The 12,954-nt window shown below is 42.3% G+C and overlaps 1 protein-coding gene across 1 annotated transcript in view; it reads left to right on the top strand.

Moving 5' to 3' along the window:
• Positions 1–12,954, top strand: part of COL4A6 (collagen type IV alpha 6 chain) — a 121,555-nt gene that overhangs the window by 71,089 nt on the left and 37,512 nt on the right. The window contains exons 4-5 of the mRNA XM_061445708.1: positions 5,679–5,813; positions 7,964–8,008. Coding sequence (XP_061301692.1) covers positions 5,679–5,813; positions 7,964–8,008 — 180 coding nt within the window. The remainder of the gene's footprint in view (positions 1–5,678; positions 5,814–7,963; positions 8,009–12,954) is intronic.

Here is a 12,954-nt window from a genome sequence, read left to right as displayed (position 1 = left end):
ATGCTCTTACTTTCTTATCTGTCTTAGATGTTTCTGTACATCAAACAAAAAAGCAATCAGACTTAAAGTTATCCTTTTTGACTCTTATGTTTTCTTGAAAAAGTAGTTTCTTTAAAGGTTATGAAGTATATGCTGGAATAATTGCTTAGATTTAACACTGAGTCACTCCTGGCATTGTCTGTGGTGGGGAAAAAGACGACAGTATGTGGTCTCTTTGTGTGCTATAAATAGAAATAGCAAATATGTGGAATTGATTGGATCAGGATGTTCCATGAAAGTTTTTAACTGGAAACTGAGCATTCTAAAGAACTTTTCAGAGATTTAAATATCTAATTTAAAAATGAAGATATTTAAAAATAAAGATGTCCAGGGTTTATATGCAGTTCTTTCTGTATTTATAATGTGGTAAATCTTCCATTGCAACTTTATGTTACTGAAGTACAGGATTCAGAAAGCAAATGGTTTATTGAATCAAATTTCATTGATTTTTTTTTTTTAAGCAGTTATATATACATATATATGTACATTTAACCATATATACATATACGTGTATATTGACCTACCTTTTCTACTTGTGGTCATGTCTGGTGATGCTTAGTGGAAATAACAGAAGTATCTTTTGAAAATGGAGTTTATCACATGAACTAAAATTGGAAATCACTCTGAGAACAGGCTGCAGTTGCTCATTACTACGTTAAAAGATTGCCCCTGAGATGACCAGGGCAGCCTTGGCAGTCTGCAGTGTGAGCATGCCAAGCGCTGCTTCGCATAAACAGCGAACTCCTGAAATGAATTATGGTATCGAAGGAAAACTTGTCTCTGTCCTTAAAAATAAATTTAAAACCAAATTAGTACCCTGATCTGTTTTCTTAGAAAACAGAGAACATCAAAGAAGATTTTGGGGAAGGTGCTGAATGTAATAGGATTGTTGCACGGGATGGTTTTTCCGGTCCATTATTTCTGTGTGCATATACAGTTTTGTGTATTCATCTCATGCTGTGTGGGTAAAAAGCTGTGTAGAGGAACCGTAAATTATATGACAGGAAAAAAAAAAAAGCAGCCATTTTGAACAAGACCTTCCCTAACTTCTTAGAGGAAAAACTGAATAATAATTTTCTTTAAAAGTACAAAGCATTTTTCAGTAGGGAAAATAATTACTTACTCAGGAATGTGAGCAGGGCACTGGACACCTGACCTGTAATTTAGGGGAATAGTGCAGGGTTTTCCATCAGTAATTGTTACAGTAGAACCGTGGGGCCCCAGCTGAGACCAGGACTCTCTTGTGCTAGGCACTGTCTATCCAGCAGGAGATAACCACTGCTGCAGGAATCTTGCAGCTAAAGCAGGGCAGATGGAAGAGAGAAGGGAGGAAATGGTGGAGGAAAGAAGTGGTTAGCCCAAGGTCATGCTACTCTCTAATGGACCTGCGGCTTTGCACTGGTAGACACTTTATCTGAGTTCAGTCTTTCGTACCATGGCAACCCTGATCAGAGAGAATGGCCATAATTTAAGTGGGTAATGGCATTTGTCTGCATGAAAAAGCATCTTGAAGGATCCATCTGTTGTATGGGCTATCCTGTACAAATTGGGTACATAGATCTTCCTTCCAAGTTTCAGGCTGCATGCTGCTTAGTGTATGCAGTACATGAGAATATAGATTTTTTTAGGGCCATAGTAATTCAACGCTTGGCTCTTTGGTTTGCCTTAATCTAATCAACTGAATATAAGATTCTTCAGACTGCAAGGAATTTCTTGTGAAGTAATTCGTCACTGAATTCTCATAGAGAAGGAACTGTGTGTTAGTTTGAGGAAACACGAGCATCTTTAAATTGTTGCTCTCTTCATATAACTGACCATAATTTTGCTTAGAAAAATAATAGTAATGCTTCGCTGCTTGAAATATGGCAGTCTACACATTTGCTAACTGAAGCAGGGATCAGTTCTACCTTACCTGTATTGTTCTTAGTTACTTAGTTACTGGCCCCGAAGTAAGCAAGCACTTGTGTTCTTTCTTGCCACTGAAATAAGGGGCATGTCCGGTGGTTCCATACCACTGCCACGTGTGTTCCTTTGCACAGCGATAAACCAAATAGATTTATGCTTAATTCTCCAGGCTCACAGAGGCAATGGGGAAAAAAAGAATGTTTGGAATTTGCAGTGCTATGTGTAGCAGCTCTGCTTCAGTGGGCGAAATTTTATGTGGGGCATTAGAGTTGGCAAAGGGGTAGAGACAGTAGAGAAGCTGTGATGTGTTTGATTGTGTAGCAGTAGAGAGGCCCCATCGTTACCCACCTCACTGGCCTTTCCCCATGACACCCTGGGATGCAGATGAATTAAAAGGGTGAAGGGAAGGCGGCACATGTTGCAGAACCTTTTCCATCTTGAAAGACACTGTCGTCAAATTACGTTTTCAGACTGTTTTGTTTTACTGCTCTCTGCAGTGTGGTGATTCAGAAGCAGTGGGAGGTGTCTGTCCCTGCCATTTTTCCCTCTTGGTTACCACACACTGAGAATGGAAACCTGAATGTCTGAGACATGGCTGTGTTTTTAATGTGTGTAACAGAGATGTGTATGACTCACATGGAACTTGTGGCACAAACTCGGTCAAAGTCCTGAAATTATCTATGGAAGCATCACGGTGTATCAAGAAATAATGCAATTTTTTGCCAGTGTTGTATTCATTACAGGGAGGCAGGCGGCTCATTTAGTGCTTCTTGTGTAATATGCACAAATAGGTTCGAGAATGCAGGTCATGCTATTCAAATATATGAAATTCTAGTGGGCATTTGAGAAGATATTCACCAGTTGCAGTAATTTCATAGACTTTGGCCTTGCTTGCTGTTAGGAGCATTCTATAATTTCCCTGTCACACAGCCAGGAAACCAAAATGATACCATTTGCATTAGTTACTAATGGCTTTTTTACAGGCTACCAGACTCTCTCTGTATATATTGAACAATAAAAACAGGGAGCTGTGTTGATTCACTGTAGTTTCTGCTTGATGTAATCCACATTTTATGTTGAAGCATTTCTTCACTTCTAAGAGATGTTTTATTCTTTTCATCCTTTGGATAAGTAAGATCAATCCTGATGCCAAAGCCCAGTAAATATTAAGACTCTTTTACCCACAGGGTAAGCTCACTTAGGTCAAACAGTAGCTCCACCTGGTGTTGAACCCTCTAAGTTTATCTTGTGGTAAAACCTGAGTCTTCATTGGCATTGTGCTTTTACCCTGGGATTGCTCCTGCACACCACGGGGCCTGCTCCTTATAATGCTTTTATGTTGGGACAGTTCATGGGAGTGCTACTGAGTGACGAAAAATGCTGCGTTTTTAGCAGTGGAGGCAAGTCCTTTGTTTCAGCATAGAAAACATGATTTCCATCCACAGAGACTTCAAAAGAAACAGTAGGAATTCTTGAGAGCCTGATTATCATGGCATAATCACATTACCAGAGAGATTAGAAGCACTTTACTGTGTCTTTATGGTTTAGTGACACTCTGAGGCACTGGACAGAATCTTCAAGTGCTGTTAGAATCTTTCTTGTAGGGCACTATTGCAAAAGAGAGCTTTTTACCTAGGGGACCTGAAATCAGAGAGCACGCTTAATTCCTCTGTCAGAGAGCTGCAGAGCTTGTAGTTACTGGTCTTTGCTGTCTCATCTAGATATATTTCTCAAAGTGACCTTCAGCAGAGCACAACAAAAGCCTCCTAAAACATTAATTCCTCTCAGTTCCAGTCATCGCAAGGCACTGTTGTTAACCAGGCAATCAAACTAATTGAATACCGAAGTGTTAGCAAGTCAAACAAGTGAGGAATTCACAGCATTTTTTCCTCTAGAAACCGTGGTGCACTTTTGGATGCTGTTGCTTGTGTGAGTGGTGGCTGGTTATAACACTAACATGCCCATTTTTAGGGTATGTCTCTCCCCTGCTGTATTGTCTTAAGGTGAACAGTCCACAACCCATGTCTTGTAAGTGAGATGTTGCCTGAAAGACTCTGAGTAGCTTGTGACTGGGGGAAATTAAAAAGTTAAAACTAAGACTGAAAGTGAGAGCATTGCATGTGATTTACGTAACATGTTCCTTGTTGTGTATGGTTGTCAAGGACCACTGAAGATTTGGGGGGATTAATGTTATGATCCCATGGTTCCCAATATAAAGGATTCCATTGATGATTAACCCAGAGTGAAGAAAGCTAAAAATAATCAACAGAAAAGCCTTTTCAGATGGGAATCTGTGCCTCTGGAAGGGCACAGCATGGACAGTGTCTAGGCAGAAAAGATATGAAGTATAACACATGCGCTTGACCTCTGTTAAAAGGCCAGGATGAAACAGTCACAACAGCAAGAGTGACGCTAGGAAAATAGCTGCTTCAGTAGCGAAGAAACATGGAATATGGGATAAAATGGTTTAGCCTGAATAAGTACTAAAAATTATCCTGGAAAAAGAATTTTTAAGATCAGTTACTGTTTGTTCCATTTTGTTTGATTATCACCGTGTAACAATGCATTTTTAAATTCACTCTAAAGCCTTTCACCTGCCAACTCGTGGAGTCAGGACTGTGTATGCCTCCAGCTGAGATTACCAGAACACTTGCAGCAGGGAGCTGCATTCCTTCTGCTGGTTAAAGGAGTTAGGGAAAGAGAATGGGAACACACTACCATGGGCATGAGTGTAGAGGAGGATTGAAAGGAGGGAGATTTGGGGTTCTTTAACTTCCTCCTCCATTCTGTATCTTTCAGTGTGAAAGTTTGATTCTCTGCATGGATAACTTCATGTGTTCCACTGTTTTGCCAGGAGAAAGCATAGCCCTAAGCTGCCATTTTCTACTGCCACTCTGGGACCTTAGGCTCTGTGGATCTCTTTCAGATCCTTTCAAAAGGAACCAAATAGGAAGTGCAGAAATGTTTACAAAAAGCTCTGTGTAAAGCGTTCAGCTGCCAAGAGGCAGCTCCTGAGGATAAGAAAAAGTAAAGCACCTACAGCAGTTTCTTTTTAAACCTTAGCCTGTTTTGGGAGCAAGTACCCAACTGCCCTGCACATCCATGTACTGATAGAACAATAAGAGCTCATCACTCCCCTATGAGCCTCTGCAGTTGTAGAAAAGGCTGCCACCTCCGGGCACTGCTCAGTCATTGCACCCTTCTTTTTGTGCTCAGGGAGTCCAAACCCACGCCCCAGCTGTAAGGCAACCAGGAGAGGACAGTTGGAATCAGCCCCAGTCTTGAGCCAACCATTGTACCAGTCTCAAATACTCAAAAGTGTGTTTGCTGGCTGCTTGTGACCAATGCACTTCTTGCACCTTGTGTTACTTTTTTGTTGTGCTGGATCTAAAGTATAGGCAAGATCTTTTTGTACTACGCAGCTTGGGAATAGAGGTGCAAACTCAAGTAGCAGCAGCCAATTTGATCTCAAAACACTGTCGTCTTCCCCTGTTCCTTCCTACAGCAATATGGGCAATAATAAATCTTCCAGGAAAAAGGGGGGATTTCTTACTGTTACTCGTGACTTGCCTGAAATAGCCTCTGAAAGCTTTATCTGAGAACGTACAGGGAAAACTTTAGGATGTTCTCACTTCCCTGAGAGGTACCAAATTGCATTAAAGATGAGTTGAATGGAGTAATTGCAAAGGAGTTTGTGAACACCATGCACTGACTTACTGTTTTCTTGTTATTAGGGTCGACCAGGACCGATTGGCCTTCAAGGACCGATAGGTGCACCTGGATTTACTGGCCCAGAAGGTTTGCCAGGAGGAAAAGGTGAGAGAGGAGCAGTGGGCCCCCCTGGACCAGCTGGACATAAAGGTGACAAGGTAGGATCAACAGAGGCTTATCTGACCTTGCAATACTTCTGTGGCCTTGTATATATTTTTGACTGAATAAAGATAATCTTGGACTATGTGCCCTGAGGTAAGAACACAGCAGTATTTCACTGGTATCTTCAGAGAATCCCTGCTTTTATTTTTGAATGAGAACATGGTTCCTAAAGCTGCTGTACACTTACTCATCCTGGCAGATGAACCATCACCAAATGAGCATTGCTGTTGCAAATAGTCTTTCACTTCACATGCCCAGGGATAGATGGGTGTTGTTAATGCTACGTGCAGAGAACTGGAGCTGGTTCATGTGTAGGACATCCTGAGTTATCATCTAGCAAAGGAATGGGTACTAAGTGAAACCTGCAATTCAGTTTTGCAGGTCCAAAGTTATTCATAACAGAAAGAGTATTATAAACTATGTCATATTAAATGGAATAATCTTTAAGGTGTGGGTATCAAATAATGCAGTGTGCAAGAATGGGCAGAACAGCAAACAGAAACATCTTAATGCCTTTCAGATCTATTCTGCTGTCTCTTCTTAGGAAGGAAATATGAAAAGAGGAGTTTGGAGCTAGGCAAAAAAATGAATGGAAGTATGAACAAATACTTCTGGTAATAAAGAGTGGCTACATAAGGGTAGTTCATCTTAAGGAAAATTTACATTGTGAGCAGGACATTGTGCACCAGGCGTGTCTGATCATGAGTTTTGGGTTGCATGCAGAAGACTCGTTATGTCCCACCGCATAGGCTGGAGCCACGTATCTGCTCCCACCACAGACCCCGGCAGAGGTTGTGTAATGAATTGTAAAATGAGAAAGTCTGATATTGTCTGATGCAAGGACTGGGATGAGATTCTTACTCCCATGCCTGTGCGGTTGGACAAATGGAGTGTTTCAAGGACAACAGCTTGAAAGCTTCAAAGACAGAGGAAGTCCTGCATGCTGTGCATGGTTTCTAAAATCTGAAGGACATCTGGGTCATCAGGACAAGGGCTTGCATTCTGGAACTATTCCAGAGCATCTTATCATCTACTTGATGCAAGGTCCTCAGGTCACGTGTGCAAATAAGACAGATTCTACCAGGTTTCCTTACCAGGATCTGCAGAGTAAAGTTTGTCTGCCCTATTTTCCCAGCTACCGATAGGTGAGCTAGCTCGATGTAACTAGTTAACTGTACTTTCATATGCTGTAGTTACACCCTCTTCTCGTTTAATATTAGTTAACACCTTGGAGTTCTGTTACCCTTTCTCATAAGTTAAAGAACCACGTAAACTGGAAGTGGTGACAAGGAATGTCATGGCTTTGGTGTTGCATTCACCTGAGAGGCAATGGAGGAGTCAAAACAAGGACTAAGACCTGATAGAGGTGATATCATTTTCATAATTCTAGCAGATAAAACTGAAACCATTGAACCAGACTTTGGAACTTACAGAAACTTGGGATAGGAATTGGCCTTTAACTAACAATTGGAACCAATTTCCTTGCACTGAAGAAAAGCCTTATTTGCTCCAGAACTGCTGTTTCTGTCCACTGAAATGGATACATAACACAATGCCAACATGCAGTAGGATTCTGTCTTTTTATCCCTCATGGAAGCAATACCTTTACCTTTCCAAAGCAAGAGTTTAAAGCTTGATATTCAGCTTACACAGTCTGTTTTGCTACTATCCAGAGCAGAGCAGTAGAACCAACAAAGTGTTAATTACTTGCAACTCAGCCAGGGGTGGTCTGAAGATAGTACGGTGGTCTGCCTATCTCTGTGTGGTACTATCCAAGCATAGGCAGAAAACCCCATTAAGTCCTGTTGAAAATCTTGGAAGGTCAAGTGTAACACTGAGAGTTAAGCTTACACTGGATTGTTTATTTTCCTGGCATCTTATTTTCCCCAGATGTGCAGTAGGAGATTATATTTTACTTTAAATTGCCTGATTAAAACATTCCTGAAACACTCATTTGGCATCCAGTCAAGCCCAGATGCTCTGTTCCTATCTTCACTGACCTCTGTGGTCAGAGAGAATCTGCATGGGAAAGTCTGCTCCTGAAAGCTAAAGTCCATGACCAAAAATGTTGGAGTGAAAAGTATGTCACAGGTAAGTGAATATACGGTTGATGAAGTGAAATACAACGTGTACTCTTTTTCTTCAGGGCCCAATGGGAGTGCCAGGATTTCAAGGCATCAATGGGATCCCCGTAAGTTTGCATCTGTAAATATAAATCACCAGAATTTAGTCACAACCCAAAGCACATAAGCACAATGAGACTGTCCTAGCACAAGCATAGTATATCTTGAAAGTGTTAGCTTCTCTCTGGAGGGAAATGGCAGCATTTGCTACTCTACCTGGTGATCCCAGGCTGTTTCATAAGAGGTTTGATTCCTTTTATGGGATGATAGGAAGTTGATCTGTATCAGCAAGTGAGCTGAGTTACATGGGAATCCACTGCATCATTGATAAGCTTTTCTTTCAGCACCATGTCTAGAAAACACCATGACATGAAGTCATAGCTTTGGAAGGGACCTCAGACAGTCAAGCAGGCATGATCAGCTCTGCTTCAGGCCATTTTTAGTATGTGTTTCCTAACCAATTCTTAAAACTTTGTAATGATGGAGACTAACTTTTGTGTTAGAAAAGCTTTGCTAATGCCTAATTCCAGTCTGTCTCCAGTTTAAACCTCTTAGTTCTCATCTTACTCATGATGAACACAGAGATTGTTTCCTTATGCTTTGCAGTAGCCTTCTTGTATGTGCTATTGCCAGGTTTCTCTCAGTCTTCTTACGATGTGAATGAAAACAGTGGTTAGAGCTGAGGCTCTCCAGAGTACTTGCTTCTCCAGTAGATGCTAGTGCTGGTTTAGATTTGAGCCCTTCCAGAAACCTATGATGGGAAAGAGACAATTGCTGCGTTTTCAGGTGATGGGGGTAGGTAACCACTTTCCCTGACCATTAGGACTGTTTTCTGTTATTCTTTAGAGCTTCAACATTCCAGTGTAGCTGGTTCCTTTACCATTCAAAATACTATGTGCTAAGAGTGTTTTGACCAGCTTTCTTTTGCTTTGGTTTTCCCCAGTGAGTTTTCCAAAGATTCTTACACGCTCTTTACCTCAGGGGAGTTTTAGCTGGGACAGCTTTTAGAAGTTGCCCCAGATGTCCTTGCTCTCTTTACTGGTATTAGAATTCTTCTTTTCTTGTTGACATTTTTCCATCTTCTGTGTCCTTGTGCCTTCAGACTATACTCATGCTCTTTCTCATCTTCCCTACTTTTTCAGCTGGCCAAGAGCTCCAACAGTTCAGCAGTGTTTTTCTTACTTCCTATCAAAAATGGGATTGTTTTGTTAGATTGGCTGAAAATGCATGGTTGGCCTTGTAAGAGCTTCCTTGGTTCCAGTTCCTTCCTGGCCGTGGTCCTTTTCTCCCCCTCTGCTCATCCTTCCCTGTTTTCTCTCCTGCTCTACTCCCTTGCTGCTATTTTTTTCTTGCCAGCCAGCTCTCTAGGTCTGAAGAGAACAAGCTGTTCCCATAATACTTAATTAAATTGAACACACTGTGGGAACACGCTGTTGTCAGGGTATTATTTCAGACCAGGCTCTGAAGAAAGGGGATTCCCAACAATGAGGGGAGGCAGAGATACAGCAACAGTCATTGCCAGGTAGTTGGCAGCGATGGGCATTCCGAAGAGGGTAGGGGAGGTAGATGAGAGGATCCAAAGCCTCCAACGTATGCAGATCTACTCTATCTGCTTTATTGTATTTTGCAGGTGGGTGAATAGGAAGAGGCAGCTTGTGCTGCTCATGAACAGCAAAGTGCTCACCACTGTGGCTCTTCTGTGCCACAACTGCCCGACAGAAAACAGGGGAAGGGGAAACTGGTTCCTACTGTTTACATTCCAACCACTGAAATAAATACTTCCTTTCTAGGGTGAAAATAGCCACCACCACCACTGCTTGAGAGAATATTCATACTTCTGCCAGTTGCATTTCAGGGTAGGGAGTAGCTTAGGTTTGTTGTGAAATGGCTATGAACATACACGCATTATATGGATGTGTAAAATACAGAGTAAAGGAGAGAGCACATGCGTGCTGGTAGATGTAAGATAAAGTAAAATATCTTGCTATCTCTGCACAAGGATTAATATCTAAACATGAAGAGAGGTTGGTTGTAGTATGCAGGTATGTCAGCGTGGGTAGGTATATTTTAATCAAGGCCAAATGACTGCAAGGCTGTGGTTTGGAGGGGAATCCCACTTGTGACCTTAAGGGAAGTGGTGTTCCACAGAGTTCCCCTGGGGAGGTGGAACAGGCTCCCCACGGCACCAAGCCTGTCAGAGTTCAAGGAGCGTCTGGAGGACGCTCTTTAGTCATATGATTTAGTGCTAGGTAGTCCTGTGAGGAGCAGGGAGTTGGACTCGATGATCCTTATGGGTCCCTTCCAACTCGAGATATTGTCTGATTCTGTAATCTATGTTGTTGCAGCTGGCCTGACTAATCCCTTTAACCTAATAAATACAGCAGCTATGTGTGTTTATTACTAGCCTTTTATGTCACGCTGTAGAAGAAACCCTCAAATCCTTAGCCCAACTCAGGAAGTTTACTTTTTCCTATAGGACAAGATTCAAGGACACCTCTGGCAAAGGCCTGAACTGGAGAGAAGAGGTGTATATAGCTTTTCATGAGCTGTCCAAGGAGTTCTAGAAAGAAGTACCTCTGTGAGGAGTGAGTGAGTCCTTGTCTGTACCATGAAAGCTAGAGCTTCATGGAGAGGCAAAGTTCTGGATTTTAGGATCCTCCTAGAGGAAACACAAGGACTTGGCGATGGCTTGACTTGGTGAAAAGGTCACTTTGCTGTAGCGATCCGTGCAACTGTTTATTCAGTTAATTTTGTGTTCACCCTTAATTGCATTTGTTCCTCTGTTTTAAATACTTGCTGAGCTCCCATGCTGGGATTGCCTTTGTGCTGTTTGAGTTTAGAAAAGAGTCCCCTTGGGATCACAGCATTAGTGTACGAGCAAGAATCGGATAAAGCAAGGGCCTAGATGAACAGTTCGTGTTTCCTTATCTGTCTCACAGGGAATGTCACCCTTTGTGCAAACAGAGAGCACAAGTGATCTCTCCAGCCTGTGTTTTAACTGCAGTCTGTAGACTAGTCACCCTGCCATGTATAAGAAAAGGCTGTAAAAGTCTTCTGCCTTAAGTCAGTTGAGGTGCCTGTGCTGAATTGGCACATCTGCCAAAGCAGGAATTAGAGGAGGTGAGAGCAGTGAAGCTATTAACCACTGGTTTTCTGGTCAAATCATCTCTTTAAATCAGTATTTTAAGTCCCTGGGCAAAAGGTTCATTTAGGCCAGAACTTCACAAGTCTCCAGGAAGTCACCTCTGGGTGCTCAGTATCTGCTCAGGTAAGGTTCTTAAGACACTGTGAACTCTAATGGCAGATTAGCTAGGATGTAGGAAATCCTGTGATTTTTTATTTCCTAAAGCAAAAGAGAGAGCATGTGTGTGCGCATGTGTGGCAGTCTGTCACGCTTTGGCTCAGAACCACAGACGTGGATGCATGATAGGGCCACAGGTTTATTTAATACACATAAGAAATCACTGTGATTTATTTAATACACTAAGAAATCACTGTGGTGACCATACTTTGTGTCCCCTCTTTGAGACCCCTCCTCACATAGGGAGAGGATACCAAAATCCTTTGGGCTGCTTACAGACTGTTGGTACAAGAGTTAGGAGATCGAAAGTGCTTCCCAGGACATGAGGCCATCAGTGAGCTGGCTGCCACAGGCTGGATCTTGGCCAGCACTACAGGATTAGCAGCTTGGCTCCACCTTATCTTGCTCTGAGGGGCAGATGTTGGCTGTTGAGCTTCACTAAACCTTGCAGCTGGTCACCTTATGTTGTAACCAGATACATGTGCACTTGTCCCACATGGCTTCTGGTTTTGTTGATGCTGTAAACAGGGTGAAAGACCTGGTAGCCATTGACCACTCTGGCCTCCCTCTGCAGTCACAGCCTGTCCCATCAGAGGCTTGCTGCTCCTGGCTGGGACATCCTGCGTGGATGCAGGAGGGTGGGTTGCCACTGATTTGTTTCAGCTTTGGGAACCAAATGGAATAATTTCTAAGAGACTAAAAGTGGCAATAAATTGGTGCTTCAGCCTTCTCCTGTTGCTTTACCAGGGCTTGGCAAGTCTCTGCTTGCACAACACACGTGGGTGTTTTGACAAATAAACTTTAATCATCATGGCAACTGGTACAATGTATGTAGTGGTGCCTGATGCTAATGCTTTGGGATGACTTCATTCCATGTCCTCAGGCTTTGTTTAATCTCAAATTTATACTTGTCTGAGTGAGCTGCTTTGGTCCTGTAGTGGAGACAAACTTCACATTCATTCAGTTTACACCTTTTTAATGGACAGAGAACAGATCTGGGCTCTCTCCCCTTCTCTCCATTTTGTTGGCACAAGTCACAGTGCAGGTGTCAAATGAGCTGGACCAAGGAACTCTTCTGGCTGAAAATTAACCCCATTAAGAAACAGAACAGTTACTTCTCTGCTGTGTTGGTTTCCTGCTCTGACTTGCCCATCCTGCCTGTGCTTACACCAGCAAAGGGAAGATGTAGGTGTGAGTAAGCAGGAGTGTGCGATGGCTCTCCTGGCAGCAGCTGAGACCAGCGATCAGCTTGAGTATTTACATAACTATGACCTAACTTGCTCTGCATCCTTGGGAAAGTCACTCTGCTACTGTGTACCCCCAGCTTTTCATGCGTAAAATGAAGATTATAGCATTCCCACATTTTGGAAGGCATTTTAAGATCCTTAGATATGAGAATTTACGTTACTGCAAAGTTCATCCTGAGTTTGGTCAGAGCATGTGCTATTGGCTTGGACTGGGAAGACCTTTAGCAACACAAATGTGTTTTGTTTTAAGTGTCAGGCTTAAAACATGAAGGATTGTTACCGTTCTGTTTTATCTCCATTTTATCCATGTTTGGTTTTTTTTACTCTCCTAGTGTGAGTCATAACTTGTTTAATGCCATATCTTAAGGATGAATCTTTAGGATCAAACAAAAGTACTTTTGGGATGAGTCAAGATCTGGGTGTTCTGAGCAGAGGGAGAGAACTGTCAGTTACTGATACTATCTCC

This window comes from Pezoporus flaviventris, unplaced genomic scaffold, assembly GCF_033815535.1.
Source record: "Pezoporus flaviventris isolate CSIRO_AGI_PZ_B2104156 unplaced genomic scaffold, CSIRO_AGI_Pfla_v1 ptg000005l, whole genome shotgun sequence".
Taxonomy (NCBI): domain Eukaryota; kingdom Metazoa; phylum Chordata; class Aves; order Psittaciformes; family Psittacidae; genus Pezoporus; species Pezoporus flaviventris.
This window is presented reverse-complemented; position numbering and strand designations above follow the sequence as displayed.